This window comes from Brugia malayi (genome assembly GCF_000002995.4).
Source record: "Brugia malayi strain FR3 genome assembly, contig: Bm_v4_Chr1_scaffold_001, whole genome shotgun sequence".
Lineage (NCBI taxonomy): Eukaryota > Metazoa > Nematoda > Chromadorea > Rhabditida > Onchocercidae > Brugia > Brugia malayi.
The window spans coordinates 10,128,180-10,155,273 of record NW_025062475.1 but is presented as its reverse complement, the minus strand read 5'-3'; the positions used below and the strand labels follow the sequence as shown (position 1 = coordinate 10,155,273).

Genomic DNA, 27,094 nt, shown 5'->3' with positions numbered 1-27,094 from the left:
AAAAACAAACTTTATAATATTCTCAGTTTTTTCGGTTTTTGGAAGTCTAGGTACAGAAAATTTAGAATTCATTTAAAATTTAAAATGAATCGGCAAAAAGTCATTCGAGAAGCATATAATCTTCAAAAACCATCAATAATCTTTAATTTCTTGACTCAATGAAATAAGATATTGAAGAATCCTGAAAAAATGATATTATTTAAAAAAAAAAAAAAAATCCTTTTCAATTTAACTTTTTTTCAAATGAATCTATAAGTATGTTTTCTTGTCGATAAAGAAGTAAAAACAAATAGTAATGAAAGTAATCAATGTGAAATAACTTTTAATGAGGAGCATAGTTTGAGATATAGAAGATAATTTACATTGTTCTCAATTAGTCAAAATTTTGAAAATAATTTAAAATTTTCGAATCCAATTCAGAGAAAATAAATTTAGGTGGAATGAGGTTTATGGATGAAACATAGAAATAAAATGGTAAATTTAATTGATCTCATTAAATTAATCATGCAAACTAAAACTGATGACACTTTCGCCTTTATGATAACAAACAAGGTAGAAATGAACTGAAGACAAGGAATGAGGGAAGGAGGGCAGATGTACTGTGTGGCATTCAAATTTTATGTAAACATAAATTACTTTCAATCGAAATTTCAGATGTGCCAAAGAGAACTTTCCATTATTAACATTTTCGCTGTAATTTTTATTAATTTTAATTTCACTTATATTCAATCATGAAAAGTCTTTTTTTGCATTAAGATAATTTGCACAGCCAAATTGATTATTGTAAAAGATTTCTTCATAGAAATATAAAATTCCATTGATTATTAATTACAACAAATTTAAATTACAGCATACTACATGTCAGAAAACCGAAAAATTTTGGTTACACACAAAGTGTTTAGAATAATGCTAATGATTCATTGCTAGATCTCATTCTTTCCAAACAATGAATCCTTTATCTAAACCTCAAATAGTAAATGTACATCTGTCTTCGTTGTGAATGTTAATCTGCTAAGTGAACCCACTTCCTGCACCCTTAAAGTCGGTGGCAGTCTTCTCTTCCTCCTCCTTAACAGTGCCATTTGTTCCTTCGCTGCGTTTCAATTATTCGACTGCATATTGTATCAATTCACATTTATAAAGGAAATAAATCATGTCTGAGTCGATCTCGCTAACAGATAAGAAGTTCTACAAGCTTAAAGTAAGTCAAGTGAGCTTAACTAATCTAAATCAACTACTCTTCTGACCAAAATGTTAATTCGAATTCACGACACTGTATGATAATAAAGTTATATATTTTAAATATTACAAGTTTATTGGGAAAATATAGAGTCAAAAAAAAAACGAATTTATTTTGAAAATTTGAATAATGAAAAATTTTTTGCGTTTTTTCTTGCTTTTTTTTTTTGATTCTGCAAATTCCTTTCAGGAGTAAAACAAGCGATAAATATGCTAATAATATTCCAATAGAACAATTTTCATTTGGAAGTAAAATTCATATTGTAAAAAAAGATTTTTAGAAAGTTTAGAATTTTAGAAAAGCAAATTTCATCTTCGCTTTTCAGCCAACAAATTATTATAATACATATTTTGGGGAGCGATATATCTCGTTTTCTAAGGAATCAAATTTTTCGTACTAATTTTTAAGGATTGAAAGATATTTCCATTATTGTTATTGTTTTTATTTCATTATTTTAAATGCTAATAATTTCAAATAAGTATGAAATATAATGTAAAAATTTTTCTAAATTTTTAGGATAAAAAGAAAAAAGGCAAGAATGATTTAATTTGTTCAAATAAAGAAAATTTTAATAATAATAGCTCTATATAGCCTTATATACAAGAAAGAGCTCACTGTTATTTACTGGATTGAAATATCATTAATAATTAACTTAACAAACATATTTTACACTCGTATTACTTTATATTTCTAGAGATTACGGTGTAATTTCAGTTTACAAATACCATCGTTATGTTTTCCTTCACAGTACGTTATTCATATATAAGGCAAAGCTGATCTTCCAGAAATTATTCAGTAAATTAGTTCCATCTAAATTTTTTATAAAAAAGTTTACAAGTATTACGTACTATCGCCACTTTTAGTTCCGAATATTTTCTGTAACCTACCGTATTTGCCTTATTACATTTTTAACTAAGATTAATCATTACTGTCGCCACCTATTAATGCTTGGTAATAATGATAAGTCATACCTGTATTTAGGAAAAACATTCAATACCATGCCATGTGAAATTAATTTGGAAGCCAATTATAATGGTAATTTTCCAGGATTCAAATGTTTAAATGATATTGGAAATATATTTTACCAACCTTAATAATTCACTGCGCATTAGAGTAATGAAATATATCTAAATTCTTATAACACATCGTAAATTAAAAGCTAAGAAAATTTAGAAAAAGTTCGTTGACAGTTCTATTTCTGGTGGTAATTGTGAAATAAACAAGCTTGGAATAAGTGATATATTTAATCCGAGAATATCGCATGTAAGATGCACATATAAATATGATAACAATAATGGTATGTGACATCTTATATTAAAATTTTAAATATATAGTTAAAGAATTTGTCAAATTCTGTCTTTATTTTTTCCTTTACATTCAAATAATAGGAAAAAATATGGGAGGAGAAACTGACTTTTAATAAATTGATACTTTTGTTTATGTTTCTATTTCTTTTTGATTTTTCGTTGAAATTTAATTCTATGTTCATACTTTGACTTCTTTTCATTTGCTGAAATCTTCATTTTTCTCTTTCCAATTAATTAACTATTCTTGTCCTGAAGAGATAGTTAAGAAAAAGGACTGGAAGATTTATCTGTCTTTGATCGATGATGCATGCTAATCAGAATACTTTCTTCGTGTAGATTTCATTAACATGTTATATAATATTTGACGATTCTCTTACCTACGAATTTTGAATTATTCCAATCATTTATATTGCAATTTCAGTTGTTCCATATTATATACGTTCGTTATGCCCACAAATGTTTTGTATAAATTTTATTTTCAATCAGTAAATGAAATTTAAAAATAAATACTTAATTCTTCGGTTATCAAAAAAGAAAAACATATATTAAGAAGGCACTATGCCAGTCTGTTTATATCCAGCACTTATTCAGATATGAACAAAACTATCATGGCCTAATTCTGATTAAATCTATCAATCCTTGTAAATTGGGCTAGAAAAAACAGAGTCTTAGTAATAAATAAATGTAAACTTGTTGAACTTTCATTTGGTTTTCTTTTCTTTTTTGAAAAATAACTCAGTTACCGCAAAATGGAACAGATAAAAAAGCCAATTTAATGAATTAGCTGAAGAAGTTCACCAGAATTTAATTATTGCAATGCAAATATAATAATTAAATAACTTATGCAAAAAATGCTGAAATTTAAAGATAGTAAAAATCAAAATTATATTAACTGAAAATGAAATCAATTAAAATTAATGACATTAATGCCAAAACTTCAACTAATTTATACCAAATAGGATATTTAATGTTATTTCTTCTAAAATAAATAAAAACATAAAGTATCCAACCAAACTGCAATTTAGAAAATTCACGAAGTGAAAAAGAAAACGAAGATATCAACCTTGAAAAAAAGGACGAACAAAAACGATTTCATTCCTTATTCCGAACTTATAAAAATTCTAACATAACTACTGCTTCCTTTTTTCTTTTCTCCTCTCTCTCTCTCCCTTACGCTCCTTTTCTATATAATAATATTATTATACTAAAAAAGAAAAAAGTCCACACCTTTTTTCATCATTTCATATCGTTATTCCGTTTCAGGAATTAACTGGAAATTAAAAAGTGTAAAATGATAAACACACAACTGAAATAAAATTACTGTATTGAAGAAAATTTTGAAAAAAAAAAATCAAAATATAATTTTCTTCTTTTCTTTCATTTGAATTAAGATAAAGAAGAGAATGAATAATTGTGTCGTTGTGAAATGAAAAGTAAAAGGAGGGGAAGAAGCAGTGTAGAAGGATTGGAAACTTTCTTGATTAATTCGAAGGGAAAAGAGCAAAGCGGGCAAGGAAAATAGGAGAAAAAAGAAATTTTCGGGGGTTAAAGGACACGGATCGCTAAGGAACAGGGAATGGAAATAAGATGATAGATTGGAATTTTGATAATTATAAAGTACTGGTGATCTTTCTAAATAAACACATATTCGAGTAGGGAAGGCTTTGTCAATTCTTTTAAATGATGCTTGAAAGGATAGATAATGATTTAATCGACATGATAGATAGTGATTTTATCGTTGTAATGAATGATAAATAGAAATAATGGATAAGGATTTAATCGTTGTGCTGGATGATAATCATGAATTATGGATAGGAAAAATGAATAACGATTTAATCATTGTATTAAACAGTGGATAGTAATTTCATTGTTGATAATGAATAACAGACGGAGAATGGATAACCGTTTCGTCATTGCCATGACAAATGACACATCATTTTCCAGATATTCTCATATATGGGATTAATCTACTACTTTCATCAATATTTAAAAGGTAAAAGATGATTGTAATTAAGACAGGAAGAGGAGAATTCAGTATAAATCATCAATAATAAATGCTGAAATTGAAATAAATCAATATATAAATGGATATCATAAAAATAACTTATGTTCTATGGAATATATCCAGTATTATTGATGTGATATCACTGATATCATTTAAGTAATCAGGTATTTTATCAGTTTCTCCTTTTCTGTCTGACATTTTCTGTTAAATTAACATAAAAAGGAAAAACATCGACTTTCTTTAAAGTTTTCTTCTTTCATCTTTCTACTCTCTCCAATGCTTTAGAAATTATTTGGAATTCAAGACAAAACCATAAAAAGTATTACCTTATAATTATATAAAAAAATGAAGAATACTATATTTTATAATGAATTCATTGTATTAATTTGATCGGTTTCTCCGTCAATGTTGATACTATTTATTGTAAGTAAAAATTGATATAAAATTGAAAACATAAAGAACTTTTTAAAGAAAATGACAAATTTAACAGGAAAGTAAAAAAGAAAAAAGATAACTATCTTTCTTTTCTACTTTTATTTTAAATTCATTTTTCGTGACCAGTTTTCCTTTCAAAATCGTTTCAAATTCTAAAATACAAATGGTAAAATTAATTATTAAATAATGGTAGTAAAACAAAATGGTATAGCAAATAACTTATAGTGAAGAAAGTAAGTAATGTAAATAGTAAAATAGCTCGGATAATTAAATGTAATTTGGATGCATTAAATTCTCGAATTAAATTAAGCACTTGAGCTCGAGTCTCCTCAATAGCACCACTATTATTCACAATATGAGTTGCACGATGACGTTTATCATACATCGGATATTGTGCATTGATCCGTTTTCGAGCGGCTTTTTCATCAATATTATCTCGTTGTTGTAAGCGTTTCAATTGAATATTTTCAAGACTGAAAAGACAATTGCAAATGAAAACAGATGTAGCGCTGATGTAATATTCTATCAATGTATTATTAACCCAATTACTTAGTATTACGAAAAGAAAGGAAAAGAAAACATTGCAGAAGAAAGAATCAAAAAGAATTCATTTGATATAAGTAATTACAGTATGTAAGTAAGAAAAACGAAACGTAAAATGGCGCATACAGCCTTAAATTACTTCAATAAGTCGTAATTAAAATCAATAATATGTTTTATTGCAAGAATTTTCTTCTTCTTGTAACCCAAATATGAATGTATTAAAATATTGAATACATAATAAGCAAAATTTTAAAACCTACCAGTCTACCAATACTATTGATTGCACAATTCTCGCATAACCAGCTTCAAAAAGTAATGGAAGATCTAAAACAACAAATTTTTCACCACGAAAAAAATATTGCAAAATTCGAAGTGCTATAGTTTTACGTATTTCAGGATGTGTAATTGAATTCACCAAATGACGAACCTGAAAATTTTTGACTTTTGATATTGAAAAATAAAAAATTAAAGATAAAAGTACCTGAAATATATAAATATTGTTAATAGTTTGTAAGATGTAAAAAAGAGAAGAAAAAAGACAACAGAAAACTTTACATTTTCATCAGAGAAAACCAAATCACCGAATTTTTTCCTTAATAATTCACCACTTACACTATCAAAGAATTCATCACCAAAATGCTGGCGCAATTTCTCATATGCATTTTCGCCTGGTGCAACAACTATAAAGTGAATTTTAGATAGGATCGCTGACAATATAACTTATTAAATATATTTTAAAAATTCCGATTTCACTTGCTACTTATTTTTCTCATATAATAAGGTCTCAAACTTTGTCAGTTGACATGAATTTTTCGTTTTGACATTTCATAACTTTTTCTCTTTTCAATGTTATAATTTTATTGTTCATACACTGATCACAGTTCATTATACAATTCAGTAATAAATACAACTCTACTTTTACTATTTTTACAAAAAAAAGAAATGAAAATTCAACGAAACGAAATGATATACTTATTCTCATGTGCTAATAAGAAAACAATAAAATATTACATCCGTATTTCTTCATTTATTGTAGAAAAGTAGGTAAGCTTAATTATTATCCACGATGAAATTTTTATCAATTAAAACGATTTTTAATAAAAAATTAAAAATATTTATTCCCTATTTATAAGTAGATGTACAAAAATAATTTTTAATAAAAATAGAATATTTGATTTACATTGTTCCAAAGAAGTATTTTTTGTGAAGTAATACATAAATGTATAATTTATCTACCGCTTTGTTATTTGAAAAGAATATAAAATAAAATCTCGAACTTCTCATTAAATCAGAATCGCAGCAAACTTACATCGATGAACAACAATTAATCACCTCTCTCAATTACTAATTATAGAAAAGAAAAATCATACCTTCACGAGCAATCAAATCTGCATCAATAACTGGCACATGATTTTCGACAAAAATTTGTGAAACAGTACTTTTCCCGGTTGCTATACCACCGGTTAAACCAATCAAATACATTTTACACTCTCCTTCAATCAATACTTCCCATATTCAGAGTGAAAAGAAACCTTGTACAACCCATCAAGAGGATCACAATAAGAATAAATGGCCATTTCATCGTCTATTTCGAGACTACATAAAATGTTAAAAAACATATTGCGCTTTCTCTTTTAAATAATTTACAGCAATTTTGGATTCCTTTCTTTATCAATGTGGAACATCAGTGAAATAAAAAGAAAAGCAAAAAGAACAATGTGACCATACATCATGCAAGTCACCTACTTGTTTTACTCATTTTTAGAGCATTTCAACTCTTCGCTGATTACTTGAGCATGAAGAGTTAGAAAAGTAAATGCAACTTTTTCTCTTAATCATTCATCGAAGAAATTCATGGTCATAAAAACAATATGTTGACATTGACATACAGTTATGCACACTTGCTAGACTCATTTTATTCTTTATTAATATACTTATATAAATTCATGAAGGTTAATCAGTGAACTACTTTCCACCATTTCAGCTGCTTTTTTTAATTTGAAATTTCTTGTTGTGAAATTGTAATTATCTGCGCTGGTGGGTGATATTTAACTGTTGAAGCAAAAACAAACAAAACAAATCAGTTCGTAGCCTTTTTTACTCATTAAACTTGTCACAAATCGTAATTAACAGCAAAATAGAACGGAAAAAAAAGAGAAAAGAACTCGTATAAAAACATTTTTTCTTTGATTTTGAGACCTGGATATTCACCGCAAAAATGTTCCATATTAGATTTATTAAAATTTAAAAAAAAAATTGAGCTAAAATTGAAAAAATAAAAAACACAAGCTTTAAGTGGAGTTTCTGAAAATGTTCAAAATTCAAGATGCAAAAATAAAGAATGATGAAACAAAACCAAAAGTTCCTCCGAAAAAAGAGCGAAGTAAAACTAAGATTAAGAAATTAATTCTGCCTCATTACTGTTAGATGGATGAAAATAATAGAAATTCAAAAGTAAAACAATCGAATCCATCTGCAAAAAATGATAACTTTCTTTACAGTCGACATATTTGCCTGAACTTTTTAACATTCATATTGGGAAAAGAAACAAGGAGGGAAGACAAATAAATTTCATCAATCAATGACAAGGCATAAATAAGAAAACACTACAGTGCGGGCTGTTAAGTATTTTAACTGTGACTCAAAATATGGCAACTGACAAAAGATTGCAAAAAGGGGAAAACTTTCCGTATTATATCAAAGTCAAAGCAAAAAAAAAATGTTGCTATGTGAAGCAGCTGGATCTCATTAAGGTATATACTCTCTTGTCATTGTAAACGATTAATCCTCAAAAACTCATAACACTGTATAACGCTATCCAAAAAAAAAGAAAAAAATGAAAGGAACAAAAAGAGAAGAGTTCGATAAAAAGATTGAAACTTCGAACCTAGTTAACTAATTTTCTTATTTTAAAATAAAGTTCAGAAAAAGGGACAGATGTAGAATGGTAAAATAATATTTCTTAAACAGCCGGAGAAGGATAACAAGTGTTGCAATCATCGCCATCATTTATAAAAAAATTGAAAAGAAAAGCGGTAATGACGGAATCATTAATGTAAATAAGAGGTAAAGAACGAAGCTTTATAAATGCTCTTCACGAAATTCTTTTGAAATTGAAGAATACTGAAAAGCAGTGGAAGTGAAAATCGATAAAATTTCTTTTCTAACTTCCGTGCTTGTGTGTGTATCGGATGAAATACCCAAGCAATCAATTAAAATCACATCCCGAACATCTAACAACAAAATGAATTAAAAAAGGATTACATCCAAACGGCGATTCTCAATGAATCAAATTGAACTCAATCACAGAAATAACTTTTAAATTACATATGAAACCACTTTCAGCCATTCAATACTTGAATTTATATACAGTCTAGAAGATGAAGGAAAGGACCTGATAAAGTTCGGTGATCTTTGTCTTTTTATTTTTTCATATTTCAATAATGCACATCTCAGATTAACAATTGACATTCCTAACAGGTTCTGAAAAAGAAATGCAGCCTTTAATTTAAAAATTTAGTTTTAAGAAGCCTAATTAATAAAAATTTTGCCAAAATAAGTTTTGAAACACCTACTATTTCCCCGAATGAGGATTTGATGAAAGTTGCGAATTTGACGATGTGGAATGCGGCGAAGTCGAACTGCTCGATATCACCTGGCTTCCGTACCTGGCGCTTAAAGCTGCCACTGCTGCTTGCTGATGGAGTAACTGTTGCTGAGCCAGCAATGCATACTGCGCCAGTAACTCCTGTAATACTTACATTTGAAATCATAGTAGGTAACAGGAACCTCTTCTTTTTCTTTTTAGTTGCCGTCAATAAAATATTCATAAAAGAATGTACCGTAGAAGCGAGTTGTCCTATAGAAGATGTCCCAGAAACGGCTGTACTCGAATGAGTTGGTGTCCGAGGAGCAACAAAATTTCCACCTAGTGCATTCGCGGCAGCCGCAGCAGCAATTGCTGCTGCAGCCATTTGTTGCCGTTCGGAAGTCAGTGTCAAGTGGGCATTATTCTGTGAACCACCAAACAGATCCAGTGCATTTGTTACAGCGGCTGTTGATGACATACTTGTTGCAAGTTGTGCATTAGTGAAATTCGCCAACAAGGGTGTACTTATCCCCGTGTTCGCTGACGCTGCCGATGGAATTCTAAAAATCTATTTTCCTTTATGCTTCATATAATAATAATCACTGCTATTGCTTCCTACACATTAGAGTTCAGTAATACTATTTCACTTACACAAATTTCTACCAATCTTTCTCTCTGTCTAAACCCGATCACTCAAATGACTCTGAAAAAGTCCGTTATCATCCTTTTCAAATACTAAATTATCAACTACTGATTATTTGAAATAATTTTCTACTTCACTATTTAGAAATCTCAACTGAACGACAATGAGAGATACATTCAAGAGCGGACAAATAACAACCGATGCACTCATATATTTATTTCAATAAAATTGCAAGAAAAACTTGCCGACTGGAAGGAAGTGAAGCTTGTTGCACTGATGCAATACCAGCAGTACTAGCTACAGGTGTTTGTCGGTTTTCTGTACCAGCAGTGGTACCAGCCAATTGTCCGGCAGCAGCGACCGCAGCAGCAGCAGCAGCCGCAGCTACAGCAGCTTGTGGTGTATGACTACTTCGGTTTGTGATCACTGATCCGTTATTTGCAAGGGAACGCAGCTGATTCAGCGAATCATCGATAATGGGTGGAAGGGTGGAACAAAATGGATTCAAAAAAGAGATGACTGCAGAACCAGCAGCTGCCTGAAGGGACTGTTGCTGTTGTTGTTGTCCACACACTGTTGTTGGTGGTAGAGGTACAATTGATGGGAGACTTGAAATGGATGCAGAGGAGGTAGATTGTGTTGTACATTGTGTTGATGAGATGCCGCTGTTCGGCTGCATGCTGCTGGTTGAAGCTAATGGAATACTACCACCGCTACCTGCTGCACTGATCCGTGGTGAATGATGCGGACTGAAAGATACTTTTAGTGGTAATGTTCTTTTAGGATCACTTTAATATCCCATGATTAAGCTTAAAAGTTAGCAAGTAATAAAAACGAGTAGAATGACGTAATGTTTCACACTGTATCTGTAGAAAGCACTGTTTTACAAACTGCGCTAGAGCTGGACATGAATGAGATTGACTGTGATGCTGTTAGTGATATATTTCTTCGACTACGTCTACTCACTGCAAGTAAAAATTGCGGAAGGTCGAACTACAGAAACACACCTGGTACCAAGGCCCAATGAAGAGCCGCTTGCCAGAGATAGTGACAACCTGGTATTTAATGCAAGCAGATGATCTCGCCGCCTAGCAAGCTGTGATAATGTTTCTTCCAAACGAATATTTTCCATTTTCAACTCATGCAAACATGACAAAAGTTGTGCAACTGAAAAAATTCTTAACAATCTGGATAAAATCGATTAGTTTCGAACAGCTTTGATTTAAAGATAGCAGTCAAATTGGTAGTTTCTGTTAATTCCTTACATATTACTAAAACTATATATATTTAAATCCTGAGTATTCTATAAAAACCAACAAGCAAACATATTTTTACAATAATCAAGAAATATATCCCTTTTGCAAGGCATTCCATTCATTATAGAAGCTTTTTAAAAGCAGTAGGATTTTTTTTTTTAAAGCAATAAAAATTTAACGGCAAGATCCCATCTTCAAAAACGGAAGTGTGGAAGATTACTGCAAAACGAAAAGAAAGAAAACAGAAAACAAACTATCAAATGGTGCATGACTCATCAAGAAGTGTGATCCCTGCTCCCATTGCCGTTCCAGCAATTCTTCCATCGATTGTGGAAAAGCTACCGATTGTTGAGACATGGGACAAAGAGATGTTGTAGCTCCAGCTGCACCAGATGTTGATGGCAATGATGATGCAACGTGAGTACGATCCACCGCTATAACCGCCGCACTAAAGAAATAACATCAAGCATATGAAATAGAAACTGATGCAATTATAAAAGTTTTCGAAAACGTTTTTGAAGTCAATACGAAATTGATCTGGCATACACTGTCAATTAATCATTTTATCTCAAGAGCATCCGCAGAACTTCGAGTAATGTATTGCAAGTTTTCCAGTAATCCTGCATTTCATTAATATCAAAAGGAAGAAATGCTTACCCAGCATCCGGACTTACTACAGCCTTTGGTTGTGCCCTTATAAGTGGTACACCAACAAACGTTGATGTTGTTACTGTTGACGTTGACGGTTGTTGCTGCTGCGTTGACGTCAAAGAACACGTCACTACAGTACAGTGAGCTGAAAGAAAAACCTAACAATGGATATTTTAGTAATTCATTCTAGAAATGAGAAAGTAATATATTTCTTCCTCTCACTCTTTTGATCGCAGATAACTAATGAAAAAATACCCGTTGAAGTGCTTGCCGAATCTGTACAAGTTGTTATTTCATGTTCTCCAGAAGTTGAAGGAGCAGTTGAATGAGATGTTGCAGCAGTTGTCATATTACTATCGCGCTCATTTAATCGCTCCCGTTGAAAATCGGAAACTGTTTCCTGGGCAGAAAAAAATCAAGAATATTTTTGAAACCAAAACTGATGAAAAAAATTGATACGAGAGAGAAAACAAAAGGAATTATCCTCTTGTTTTTTATTTCAATGACTACGAAATATACATGCATCACGATAATGAAAACATTCGCTAGAATGAATGATCAAATGCAGATAATGCACACAAAAAATGAAAGTGAAAACTAAAACATTTTGAAATATTCATAAATTACCGAGATCAAAGGCCCAACCGATTCGAGTAATGCTTTCATAGATTTACATGCTTTGTTATTACGAGGGCGTTTCGGCCTCTCTGCAGCCTCAGCTGCTTTTCTTTTTACTGAAAAAAAAAAGACAAATTCCAACACACTCTCAAAATATAGTAACATCTCGACATAACATATATTTAAAAATTTTCTGGATTGATTGCGTTTTAGCCAGACACCAGTGTAACAATGTAACAAATAAATAAGTCATTTTTTACATGAGTGAAGAAAAATGACGAATAAAAATGGATCCATTAGTTAAAACCAGTTTTCAAACGTCAATTTCTTAGTCTCACTCAACATTATCTTAGTAAGAAATTAGTACTTTCATGTCAAATGATGTTATCTACACGATTTTCCTTTTTAAGCAAATCATACCAGTTTTATTTCCAACACTAGCAACTGAACCATTGTCTATAGGACCATAATTCGTACGACTTTGCAGCTTGATTTCTAGTTGAGATATTAAAGTGCCATTCAAATCTTTTTCTTCTGCTATATCAGTTGATAATTCGCTCTGAATATATTGTACTTTAAAAGTGGAAAAGTTATGGAACAGTTTCAACAATTCTAAAATTAAATTTTTAAAAGATTAAGTTTTTCTTTAGGAGAAGCGTTAACTTTTTGTGCAGATGCACCGAGAAGTGCAACATTTGAAGGTAAAGAGATAGTTGCATTTGAAGAACTTGGTAATTCGTAGACTGAGTGATCTTTCTTCAACGAAACTGATGCAGGAACAGGTGGAGGTGTACTGTGAGCTGTTGATGATCTACAACAGACGATTTTAATTTGATTTGAACATATGAAACATTCACATATAACGAGTGAGTCATATCATTAAGAAAGAAAAATTTATTCAAACTCAAAAAATCACATTATGCTTCTACTACAATCTGATATTGTGAAATGTCAATACTGGAAACTGTTACCTGCCACTTGACATTGGTGGACTGCAAGCATCATCACGCATTGAATGAACTGCTAATGATTGAGACATTACAGCATTTAACATAGCTCTGTCAACTGTTGGTGGTGGCAATGAAGTACTGAAAGGCATATTTAGCGAATACCATCGTAAAAAGGATACGCAGACGAACAATTTATCCAAAACAAACTTCTCTTAAGACACAGTCCATTACTCTTACTTCCTCATCAACTTCGTTCTACAAAAAGGACAATGAGCCAACCGGTATAATGCGTCTACAAGCATTGCAGGTCCCTCAGCTCGTAAACTCGACGGAAATGATGTTGCAGTACCGCTTGATGATGTAGTTGTTGCTAATTTGACACTGCCGTAACTGCTACCGATTGATGTATTCTGCAGCAGTTCCTGCAAAACAAAATAAAATGTAAAGATGAAAATACATCAGTTTAAAACCTCTATAATTTACTCTGTGTGGAAATTTCCACTTCTCTAGCGTTCTGACTGCTTTCACTTTTGCCAAAACTCAAAAAATTTTAGTGTCTTGAAGCAAAGTAATAAGGAAGGCTAGGTATTACAGTTTAACTTCCATAAATGATATTCATTACTACTAATAGCAAGATTACACAAACCAAAAATTTAATGTTTTATCTTTCTGCCTTGCCCTTAAAACATTTCAGTTATATGTTAGTTCGAACCAGTTAAATTTCTTAAACATGCCAGGAGGTTGCAGTAAATTAGATTTTAAGCTGCCTCAAAATTTGTATTAAAACACATAACGAGCTATCAGATAGTGAAATAAAATTACTCACGGATGAGTTGAAATGAGGTGAGCTGGTAGAAGATGTTTGACCGCTATTATCACCACTGCAAATATTCCCAGTACCTAATTTTGGAGTTACTGCACGCTGGACACCACCACCACCTCCACTTCCCGATGAACACGATGATTCTGCCCGATGTCGATATGGTGGTATAATTTTTATTAATGGATCGCTGATCTGCAATATAATGAATCATATAAAGTTAACCTAACGTTTAGTATGCGCAAGTGTGCATCTTATCCATTATTATAACACTTCATTAATTACCCACCCATTCTCTAAAACAAGCAGAAAGTATTTCATTTGTAAATTGCTTTTATGGAAAATCTGGAAATACAGTACAGCTGATAATCAACCATTTATAACTTAAACATTAGCATAAATAGTTATTCATCTGCTAATAACTAAATTCACGAAATCTAATCCCTTAAAGAGACATATTCATCTGAAATATTTAAAGCAGTAAAATTAATGCAAGGAAAAAGCATTACACGTCGACACACTTGTCATTTGTAAAATAATATCACCTTATCCAGGTACTATCACCTGAAAAGACATTTTTCGTACAAAAAAGAGAAATCATACATTTGATAAAAAAGTCATAAACATCTCTCAACTCAAAAGTTATTATTCTTATTATTATCTTTCTGTGATGCGAAAATAAGAAAACAAAGAGTGATACGACAATATCAAAAGCATTAAGGACGCCAAATATACGGAAGATAAAGAAAATAGAAGATGTGAAAAAGACAAAAACAGTGAAAACAGATCTACAACCTAACTATTTTTACTGAACAGATGAAGCTAACTGCTTGCGTTGGTTTCTGCTTTATGGACAGCTGCCATTGACACAACGAGCCGGAGGAACACAAAAACGAATTTGACTAATTTCCACAAATTTTCGAGATCCATTTTCACACAGTAAATTCAGCAAATCATCATCACTCACTCTCTCTCTCTGTCATACGCTGGCAATAGCGCATTACTAACATAAGCTTTTACTACTACTTATATCGATTACCATAATATATAACATAGTAAGGCTGAACAACATTTCTATCCAATTATTTCAAATTCCATTGCACTCTTTAAATTTAAAGGTACAGGTTGTAAGATTAATGACTAATTTCACTTAAAAAATCCATTCACATCAATACTATGCGTTTACAAACTGCTACTACCACTACTACTGTTCTCCTACTCTCATATTTAAACAGTAAATAGCTACACAAATAATTCACCATTGATCTATTAAAATAAACTGTCAGTACATAACTCCAGAAACAAAAACAGAAAAAATGTAAAATCAGTGACAGATTTGTTATACTTCAAAATTTAGAGATAACTGGTACGATTCAGTGTCTAATAACTGGAGATGATAGATGAAAAATAGACATAAGTACTGGTTCATCACTAATGAATGAAACTTAGTGTGATCAAAAAGAATATCATCTAAGTTAGTAAATAAATTTTTCTTGTGAAAACGGCAAAAAACAAGCAAAAATGCCACATTTGAACACTCTATGTTCTAAGCACTAACTTAACATATAACAGGATATATGATAGCATTTTTCTCAACAGAATACTAGATAGCATGGAGCATGAAAAGGCCAAAGTTATTCAAGCGTTAGTAATTACAGTCACTGGTGTAATGCAAAATCACTGATTTAGTTGCCATGCCAGTTTTACCATGAACAAAAAGAAAAAAAAAATCAATGGAACATAACTTCTGAACTTATTACGGGGTCATCTATACTTCCCAGCATTATTTTAATTTCTATAAAATATTCCCTCAATATCAGCTATAAGCTAACAGAGAAAGTACGTGTACATCTATCTAACATAAATAATCGACTAAGTTTTTTGCTAAAGAAAAAAAAGAGCAAAAAAAAAAAAAAGACTGAGATCAGCATGCGAAAGAAAAAGAATTCTTTGGCGCAGCAACAAAATGCAATTAGAACGAAAAACTGTTTACTAACAGATGGAGAAATACGGCAAAAATAAAGCGCCAATGCGTCATTGTCGAACGTAATTTTCTTCTTGTTCCTACAGAAAGACTATGACCATAGATGCCTAAATAATAAAAAGAAAAAGAAGAAAATTAATATGCCAATTCAATGAAAATGATGAAAAGGAAATAATTTGCTTTACAAATGAAAGTTTACCAAAAAAATAGGAAAAAAAACAAAATGTCGTAGCTACTCTTCACAATGTACCATACATATTTGCAATCACCAAACGTATCATACAGTTTTTATACTATTTCGTAACGTCGATTTCAATTTCTAAACTTATTCCGCAAAAGAAGTGATACATTTACTGCGTTAAACTTCATTACGGTTCACTGTGGATCAATGTATTAAATATTAAAAACACTTCTTATCATTCAGAAAATATTGAATATCAGAGTGATACAGTAATAACATAACATAATGATAATATGGAAATACAATATAATATAACATAATGTAATAATATAGTAATAATATCAGTATAATATAATGTAGTGTATAACAATATACATATATGAAGAACATTATTTTTGTCCGTAAATCTCATTATCCTTTTATAATCAACTATTGTTAGTAATCGAATTACCTTATCACTTTTCTCAAAATGTAAAGTTTACTGATAAAACACTAAAAAAAACTAAACAAAGAAACTGCAAGCTATACAACATTAGGTGAAAATGAGGAAAAAGGCAACTGGAGCAATATTTTGTTTGAAACATTTAACGTGTCTTGAATGCGAGCATAACAATAAACTAGATATGTAGCAAAGTCCAAAAATGAACATTTAAATATGTGTATATATAATAATAATATAATAAATATATATATGTCTCTCCTTCGTACCAACAATATCTGACATCAGTTCAACTTTCCTCTCCCTCTTTTCTGCAGACATTCATTTTCCCTCCTACCCAATGTACAATACTCTCTTCTTCTCCAACTACTCCTACCCAAACAGATGGATGGATGAACTAAATCAAATGGAACCAAAACCGACCAGTGACAGATGACAATTGCTCTCTATACAGGTCCCTTCAAAACTCTTTTTCCCTTCACTTACTTCTTCCTCTTTATTTCCACCTGCAAATAGCCTCTAGTACAATAAATACATCTATATCTATTTATACTGTATTTCTATGCAACCGCTTCCTATTCAAACTTCATCAAACTATTTGGAGATAATGGCGACGATGGTGATAAAATGACATCCAGAGTAATGGTCCTCTAATGTACACCTGCTTCTACACTTTCATTTCACCATGAAACTTTGCTGTCAATTATTTTTATATGAATTAAATCAACGATTATACCCTCTTTCTTACTCTGTTCCTTTTTTCCTTGCAATTCAATTTCTATTCATCACTTCTTTCTCGATTAAAATTTAATTCCACGCCGTAATGGAATTGCTTACAGAAGCAAATGGATGTGTGATTTTTTGAACGCAGCTTAGGATTACAAGTTTTCAGTAACTGAATTGCAAAAAGATACTCATAAAATAAATAAAAACAAACCGCTTTCTTTGCATGTGCCGCACAGTACCCACAATATTTGACATTCTTCGATCCACCACCTTCTTCACATAGTAAGCCTTCAGCTTGTGCGCAAGTAACATGAAAACACTAACGCAAAATAATATTCATCAATGACAGCAAGAACAAACTTTCAGTAAACGATAATAACAAACATAGAGGACAAAAAAAATCTAGTCAAACTGACATGCTGATGAACTGTCCGAAAAATTTTGATCAAAAAAATTTATTTACGCAATTTATCTTAGTTACATAAACAAATTCATTTCGCAAATACTTTATAAACATTCTCAGTAAAATTAAAGAATAAGACATTCCTACTCTAAATACATATTCCTATTTTAGCCAAATTATTCAAATAAAAAAGAATGCTACTGGTTCATATTGTCAATATCTTATGCTTGTTCATTTATTTTTTTTCATATGCTAATATTACCTTCTTACAACCAGGTTTATTACACGGCATGCATGCACCAAGATACGCTCGTTTTTCCTCCCCACGTTCCATACATAGGTAACACTGCTGTTGAAACCTGCAATGTAAACATGTGACATTCCAATCACATTGTGACTGCAAAAAATTTCATGAAAAAAAAAAAAGAATGGATGAAAAGCAACATAATTTAAAGAAGTCGTGACAGACACATGCATTTATTTGTTAGGCACTTGCCTGCAATTGCCAAAAAAGATTCAAAAACCTAATGCTTTAAGAGAGTTGTGAGCTCCATAGTTTCACCAAATGGCTAAATTAAGTTCAGTTGCAAAATAAAATTAAGCTAGAGCAACAGAATAATCTGATATTTTTAAAGTGGAGGTCAGAACAGATATGGATAGACTTAGTTATTTTGAAATTAAATTGGGAAAAACCAACCGTTCCAGTGGAACATCACTAAGAATTACTGGGTCCATACTGTGGACATCTCCAAAACGCACTTCCGGTATGTACAAAGCGCAGATGACATGTGCCCATTCTAAAACTGAATATAGCAAAAAATTCCAATAAATCAATTGCTGACCGCCAATATTAATTTCAAATTTTAACAGATTCCAACAAATTAGAAACTGAGCTAAAACAACAAGAGCACAGCCTTCATGATCTGCAAAGCAATCACCATATTCTGGAAAGACTTAATACCACTAAACGAATTAACCAAGCATATGCCTCGCTTTTGATTGTGCGAATTAATCCCTCGGTTCAACTGCTACATTTTATAAGAAGCTCTTAGCTACTACATTAAAAATTGCTCCCAGAGAAGAATGTGTTGAAAATTGAGAGATTACACGGTAACCTTTCCACATATTCGTCAGAAGGATAAGTGATGATAATATCACGTATTTGTAGTGTTTACTCAAAATGATAGATATATAAATAAATATCACACGATCTAGACTACCGCAACACTGACCATCGTTATCGGTCCGTTTGAGTGCACCATGACCAAAGGGACACAATTTACAACGCGGTATTTCGCGTACCTCTCCAACATCACCGTTATTTCCGTTGTACTGCGAATGTGCAATAAAATCGGCGCACTTTGCACAATACCATTCACCTTCTGGTACTTCAACAATACCATAACAGCCTGAAAATCACATAATAATGACCTACAACAATTCATTAAAACAATTCGATTTTTCTATTTTTCCCTCTGTTTGCTTATAACAAAAATAACTGTGTTTTATAACGAGCAAATGCAATTATATTTTAAAGCATTGTTACTAGTCATTAACCACGAGTAAACAAATTTTACGGAGTTAAAGAGTCCAAGATTGGCAGATTATGCGACAAGTTCTAGTTCACAGAAATAAGCGACAAATAAAACAAAAACTCAAAAGCATATGAAAGGCATGCAGCTCAGATGATTAAATTATTAAAAAATACTTAAATCAACATAACCTCTATCAGAATGAGGCATAGAATCTCACCCCAACCAGTTTACAAAACTGCATCTTCTGTACATATTAGAATAATGTACATATTATCAATCAGATAATTACTGCTAGTAATAGCAATAAAACACAATACATTAATCTTAACTAAGGAAATGCATAATTTCTCCTAACGATTGGATGCCATTCAATTGTCCCATTTACATTCATTGTTATTATCCATATGTGAAATCAGTAAAAATGTGAAGCAATATGAATGTAATAATTGATTTCTATTCAGACAATGTTCGTATCTCTCATGGTGGGTGGTAAAATTGATGGTGAAACTAGCCACCGATAACAGCACAACTCATTGCCCTTTGTACAAATGAATTATTCACTTTTTATGCTCTCCTCTGTGTGTGATGTAAAAATAGAAATACCGTAGTCTCCGTCATCTTTCTAAATCAATTGTCGCTATTGCAGAAACATGCATGTATATATCACGGCCAAATAACATCTGCATTAACTGCTATGATAATACCAATGGTATCATTAATAATAATTATTATAGTTGCTGTAGCAGCAACATTACAATGAATCTAAGTGATGATAGCATGCGTGCTTGTATGTGCGTAAATGTGAGAACATGTGTATATAAGCTGTAGTAGTGGACGCGAAAGAAAGTAGAGAAAGGAAAGACGAACAAACGCTAATAACCAAAGTATGTATATTAAATCTAGGGGAGAAAGCAAATATCGCAGTGTTCATTACTGCAAGAATGACGACGACAACAATAGTGACAACTATAAATGAGCTATAAATGGCGATCATGACAACAATATCGATGATAATGTTAACGAGAAGTTTGGCTACGCACATAAAGAGAGTAAACAAATCAACATTCGGAATGCATTGAGAACGAATCGATCAATCGTAAGAAATGTGCAATTTTTTATACACTTCATTTAATTGTCTAAAATTTGTGAAATAGAACAGTGGTAGATTGCATCGTGCAATCTTTACTCACAGTGAATCAACACAAGGAATTTTTACAAAGGAAAGAAAAACGTTTCACAGTCATCTTAAACAGTTTTCATAGACTCAAAATTATTTTTCCTACTTTTTTAAAAGAATTAACAAAACCTCAATGATTTGATGCCTATGTTTGTCAAACAATCTCGTTCTTCCAATATACATATCATCATTATCAACATCGCAATCATCTATCTCACTAAGCAGACAATGAAGCATATCAGTCACCTCTCAGTACTTTCAAGTAATGTCACTATCAAAGAACAGTAAAAGGTAATGACCAATTGTATTCAGAAATTATCGTCAACACATACAAACAATGACGTCATGCATGTGTGTAATAGTAGGAAACAATTTTGGATTAAAATGAAAGAGGGGGAAGCTATGGAAAAGAATGTTAATGTCGAGAGCAACACTTTGCTACAACTGCTAACGCTGTTCCCTCTTTCTTTTTCCTTCTCTTCTGCACCATAATCTTCCATTAAATAAAGTGCAATTTCTCCAAGGAGAAAAAATAAGGAACATATTTTATGGTACCATGGACAATGACACGAATAACAAGTAACACACACACACACATGCATACATACATACACACATTAGTAACTGTCCCCCTTTTTAACCAATGAAATAAAACTATGGACAAGAAAAAAGATAAAATGGTACGTTCTGCCAACACTGGTATATGCCTACATCCAACCAGTCAACTAACCATAAGAAATGCTGCGAGCTAAAACATGAATTTCTAGCGATTACTAATATCCATACTGGTAGTTGTAACCGCGTTTTCACAATGCAAAACTGCTGAAACATGCATATTTTGCATGCATTACTTCTCACAATTACACAACTTTCTCCTGGCAAATATCGAAGAAATAACACACTGTTCATTAAATTTTATATGATAGCATTTGGAAAGCGAAAAAATGATTCGTAGTTTCCACATCCAAAAGAATAAAAATCTTAAGATTGGATTTGTAAATACTGAAGCCAGATATAGCTATTGCAGCCATATAAAATTCTTAAGACTGAATTTAATATCAAGAAAATATTCCCAAAATAAGATAGTGTCGATAAATCAAAAGAAGATAGTGGCAATAACAGCAACCCTTTCAGAATACCCTTATCCGGCTCAAGAAAACTTCCACGACAGTAGTGCGAACGGAACAATCTGTCAATAGATAACGTCAGATTGATCAGTCAATGGTTCAGCATAATTAAATTAACAAGACAAAAAAAAACTTCTATTAATCGAATTAAAAATTAAAATAATTCGAAATCAAAGATAAAGAAGTTATCAAAAAATAAAAAAACAGATACCTTGATGAACAGCAACCTCACAGTTGGGACCATCGCAATAAACAAGCGGGTTCGATTCCCAACCATTCTCGTCGGCACAGACGCAACAGCCGCCAAGCATTTCCTGGAAATGATAGCAACCATTAACAGTGCTTCAGGAAATAACTAAGACCAAATGAAAGGTTAATCTACAATAAAATGTTCCCCACAGACATGGAAACAGCCATGACAGATCAATCTTCCTTATCAGTAGAATCTAAATTTACTTCTTTTACATCCGAGAAAAGAATAATATTTTAATGGTGATGATTCATACTACAATCAAACTACAAAAATCGATTTTTACTTAAAAACCCTCGTGCTCATCTCTTTGGTCGTTATCTCAGTGATGATACTTAAGTGTGAAATTATATTAGATAAAAAAAAATTGGATAGAGTTTGATATTCTTAGAGGATAATGAATGTGATTAACTGAATCAATTTTTAAAATTACTTATATCTGTACTTTTTCGCCTTACGGTTGTTCATACTTATTATTATAAATGTAAAATAAATGAATAGAACCAACCTTATTTACTATAACATCTTCGGCTCGAGAAGTGCCTGCCTCATTCGAGATATTTGCCACTGCCGTCCGTTTACCAATTGCTTCTTTTTGACGCAAATGCTAAATCTGTCGAAAAGAAATATTACTTTTGGTTATCAATTCATCTCTCTATCTCATCGCTATCAATACGATTATCATCATAATAATGATGACAAATAAGCCGTGTACATTCAAAAATGATGGATATATAAATCAAAATACAATAAATGTATGCATATACATATATAACTGTGACTAAGACATATTAATATATTTAGAATAGAAAAACTTGTAAGTGACCAAAGCTAGTGAGATATCAACTTTCTCAGGTATAATGTTTTGGTTGAAGTTTCTCAGGTATAATGCGCTTAGATATTAAATAATAAACTACACAACTAAAAAAGTCATCAATCTTTCATTATTCAGTAATATTAAAAACTGATATTACATCCTTAAAAAACATAAAACTCATTTATAAACTTGACAATAACAAATGTTATTTACCAAATCACATCTAACTAGTATTTCTTCCTGTAAATCAAATCACATATTTAAAAATTTCCGTATTCTCCCTGGGATAATCAAATCTACTACGGGTAAAAAGGGGAGAGATTTGTCCATCTAATCTAAATAAGCAAAATTCCGAAGGGAACAAAGATGATATAGAAGACTTGTCCTACTGGCACATAACCACCACAAGGTATACACACACATACACACGCACACACACATACACACATACAGAAACACACACACATCACATCATCTCTTCAAATAGCCTTCAAATAGCACTAATATCGATTTCGATCAACACAACAAATGGTGTGAAATGGAAAAATGACGAACTGACGTTGCTTCAAAACGAAGTCGTAAAAAGAAGTTCCTTAAAAGGACGTCCGAAATGCGAAAGAACCTTGAAAAATTTCTTCACATACAAAAACACATAGCATATATATGTATATATATATGTATAGATGCATGCATACATACACAGATACATACTCATGCATAAACGGAAATTATTTCTCTTTTCACGACTTACCAATTAAATGAATTATACGATACGATAAGATTCACACACACACACACACACACACACACACACACACACACACACACATACATACACACACACACATACACGCACACACATAATATATATATATATATAGAGAGCCATATAGATATAACCTTCAAATGTGACCAAAAATGAAATCCACTGCTCTGAAGTAATCGTCCTTCAGCTACAGTGAATCCTTAATCATCAATCTATTTCACAAATGAGATGAATCGTTCACTGATCAGAAATCTTCTATAAATTCCCATTTAAATCGCTGTCTTCCAATACAAAATATCATCAAACAGGAAGATATGCAGTATAAGTGATTTCTTATTATCGCGACATCTGCCACTTAATAAAAGTTTCGTAAGTCACTTTAAAAGATTATTTAAGCATATGAAACTTACAATCATTATTTATGAAAAATCTTTCTAAATGATAATTTAATCAATTTATCAATCGATTCGATTCGACCCGATCCAATTCGTTTCGCCTAGAAAACATTCCTTATAATAAACAATCACTTCATTCATTATATCAACACCAATACTAACACTGACCGTATGGTACCATTGCTTCTTCCATTAAAATCCCTTGAAAACAAAATAAAACGAAATGAGAAAATTGAAGTCTTTCCAAAAACTCCGACCATTACGAAATGTGAAAAAAGGTTGCAGTTGTTTAGTTCATACACATACACATACATACATACACACACACATACACACACACACACACATACATATACACATGCATATACATGCACACACATACACACATATGAAGTAAAAAGTAGAATTAGAAAAGGGAAGGGCAAAAGGAGAGAGGAGGAAAGAGAGAGAAGAAAAAGTTCTCTCGACGAAGATTTCCGACGTCTCAATAGTTGAACAACCAACGGTAAGAGAATTAATGTCTGATGATGGATTGGTGTCGTTGAAGCCATTCTTACCACCGTCACCGCCACTACTACCACCGCCTTCCCTACCCGCTCCTCCTACATCATCTTTTCAAACTACCAACTTACTGCGGTGTTGTCTCCTTCATCACAACTTATTCACAAACACACACATACACACATGCACACACATATACATACACTGATCCGTCAGCCAACTAAAGCAACCAAAGTAACCAAACAACCAAAGCAACCAAAGCGATGAATGAACGAACAAACGAACCAACCAGTGAAATTCAGCATAAGGAACAGGAAACATTAGCTTCTTCTCCTTCTCCTTCTTCACGTTTGTTTTAAAGCTAACGAATCATTTCATCATCCATTCACAGACAAACATTTTTCCACTCTAAAATTTCATCAGACTGTCATCATCATCATCATCATCATCGTCATCGTCATCATCATCATCATCATCATCATCATCGTTATCACCACCACCCTTTCCTTTAATATCATTCATTCATTGCAACGATCGATTGCAGCAGAATGAACGAATGAAGAATGCAAAGAAGGCATTCGTTTAACATTTTCATTCATTTATTTATATCTCAGCGATTACTCCTATTGATTAGTTCTTTCACTAAATTACTAGTAATACTTATGTCGATTGATCTAATTTATCTCATTACTTCTTTTTATCATTCCTTTTTTACTTTCATTTATCAATAGTAGACTGATATTTAGTTCGTTGACATTTGTCGGATTAATTATTGGAAAGAAATATCGATGGATGGATGGATGGATAGAAAAGAATCAATGCAACTGTAGTTTTCAATTTTGCAAATAGAAATTATATGAAAGGATGAAGAGGACAGATAGAAAGATTATCATCATTTATCATTTTATGAGAATGTTGTAACATCACAATCATCATTAACAGGTTTGATATCGTTTTATCAAGTTCAAGAGATGTTTTAACTGAAATGATATATAATCCTTACGGTAATCCATAAAAGGGTAAACTGCATCATATCGCATCACATCGTCAAATCATAAACCCCCTCATCTTTTCTACATATTATTATGTAAGTGGTTAATAAATAAATAAATAAATGAGTAAATTATGATAACGATAATGACAATAATAGTAATAATGATGATAAAAATAAAGGATAACAATTAATAGTGCTAACATAGAATAATGCTAACATCGTTATTTCTACTTCATCCTTTCTACACAAATGAAAAGCAAAATTTGATAAAAATTTCACCAAACTTTTAAAAGAACCTTTTATTCGTTGAACAAAGATAAACAATCGTGTCGCTATTATTTCCCAAATTCTATCTTAGAATTCATTAAACAGCTTCACTTCATATGTAATTAGGTTAACGCTGATAGTGTCAACTGTGCTGTGTCTCTCTATGCGTTCATACTTTCTATTGTTTCGTCGCGAATCTTCCGCTTTTCTCCTTTATTTTCCATATGCTTAAAATTTGAACTTGCTCTATGAACTAATCCTTTCAAAATATAAATTGTATTTCCATAAACTTAATTTTTTTTTTTTTGCTCATATTTAATTTAACATGTAACATCATGCGAACATTCCGCATATAATATAGTACTAAATTAAGTAAGTTTTATTAAAATCATATATGATATCGAACGGAAAAATCAACAAAGAAAATACTAGCAAACCTATCTAATCCATTTAATAATTATATATAAATGAATGGAGCAAAGCTGACCAACATTCTCACTATTGTCCATTTGCCCACTTCATTTTATTTAAACAATAATCTTACTAGTAAATCGTTCACTGTAATATATAATATCCTTACCTGCACGGAAAAAAGATAAGAGGGGAGGAGAAATAGGTGTTATGGGGAAAGTTAAGGTGATAAGGTAGCTATTCCATATCACGATATTCACTACAACTATAATATCACTAAGAACGACGAACATTGAACTAAAAGATGAGGGAACTGAAGAGGACGAGAAGGAGGAAGAGAAAGAAGAAACGGTTGAATCGATAAGAGTATTTAATAATTAACAGAAAAGAGATAACAATAATAATGATAATAACAAATAATAATAATAACGATAATAATAACAATGATAATAATAATAATAATAGTAACAATAATGATAATAACAATAACAATGATAATGATAATAATGATGGTAATAATAATAGTAATAATAATGATAACAGTAATAATAATAATAATAATAATAATAGTAATAATAATAATCAGTAGTAATAATGACAATGATGATTATAGTAGTAATGATAATAATAAAAATGATAATAGTAAGATTAGTTAATAACAATAAATAATACTAATATATTCTTTAGAAAGAAAATGATGGAAAAAATGAATATAAACAGATTGCTAGTTATAAAATAGTGGTGCTAAAACATTAGCTTACTAGTTGTAGCAAGTAATAACAGTTCATTCATTTCTAAAATGTTACAATTAAAGAGTTAGATTATAAATTTTAAAACTACAGATATACTCACATATTAATAGGTACTACAAAAGTGGTTCATTTAATTGAAGAAATGACAGGTATGGAAGCAAAAGCCTTAGGAAATAGAAGTGTGCGATACAGATGAATGAGCATAGCAACTAAGCGCAGTTATGCTACTGCTACTGCTACTGCTACTGCTGATGCTGCCACTGCTGCCATTCGCCATCATTTGTCTTCCTTCGTCTCGATCGATAACTAGGC

At 31.4% G+C, this 27,094-nt stretch overlaps 3 protein-coding genes across 6 annotated transcripts; all 3 read right to left on the bottom strand.

Annotated features, from left to right (window-relative positions):
• Positions 1-5,121: 5,121 nt before the first annotated feature.
• Positions 5,122-7,012, bottom strand: Bm5592 (dephospho-CoA kinase family protein; the record flags this gene model as incomplete). The annotated part of the gene is made up of 5 exons (XM_001895203.1): positions 5,122-5,139; positions 5,301-5,460; positions 5,791-5,957; positions 6,086-6,210; positions 6,901-7,012. The coding sequence occupies 5 exons, from the start codon at positions 7,010-7,012 to the stop codon at positions 5,122-5,124; spliced, it is 582 nt and encodes a 193-aa protein (XP_001895238.1).
• A 2,092-nt stretch (positions 7,013-9,104) lies between these two features.
• Positions 9,105-21,940, bottom strand: Bma-zfp-1 (AF-10 protein, putative; the record flags this gene model as incomplete). Of its 3 annotated transcripts, XM_043077368.1 has the most annotated exons (18): positions 9,105-9,278; positions 9,373-9,679; positions 10,008-10,511; positions 10,770-10,929; positions 11,273-11,466; positions 11,676-11,814; positions 11,925-12,069; positions 12,297-12,403; positions 12,708-12,846; positions 12,951-13,098; positions 13,259-13,375; positions 13,517-13,659; positions 14,064-14,252; positions 17,599-17,706; positions 18,053-18,149; positions 18,488-18,587; positions 19,023-19,199; positions 21,841-21,940. In XM_043077368.1, 18 exons carry the CDS (start codon positions 21,938-21,940, stop codon positions 9,105-9,107), a joined length of 3,048 nt encoding a protein of 1,015 aa, XP_042933302.1. The 3 variants fall into 3 exon arrangements, with proteins under 3 accessions (XP_042933302.1, XP_042933303.1, XP_042933304.1); XM_043077369.1 differs by lacking the exons at positions 19,023-19,199; positions 21,841-21,940 and having other exon boundaries at positions 18,488-18,525; XM_043077370.1 differs by lacking the exons at positions 14,064-14,252; positions 17,599-17,706; positions 18,053-18,149; ... (1 more) ...; positions 19,023-19,199; positions 21,841-21,940 and having other exon boundaries at positions 13,517-13,539.
• A 1,980-nt stretch (positions 21,941-23,920) lies between these two features.
• On the bottom strand, positions 23,921-24,880 carry Bm11254 (Uncharacterized protein; the record flags this gene model as incomplete). 2 transcript variants are annotated; one of them, XM_043077366.1, is made up of 3 exons in its annotated part: positions 23,921-23,958; positions 24,358-24,469; positions 24,788-24,880. In XM_043077366.1, 3 exons carry the CDS (start codon positions 24,878-24,880, stop codon positions 23,921-23,923), a joined length of 243 nt encoding a protein of 80 aa, XP_042933300.1. The 2 variants fall into 2 exon arrangements, with proteins under 2 accessions (XP_042933300.1, XP_042933301.1); XM_043077367.1 differs by lacking the exon at positions 23,921-23,958 and having other exon boundaries at positions 24,359-24,459; positions 24,790-24,880.
• Between the last annotated feature and the right edge of the window lie 2,214 nt (positions 24,881-27,094).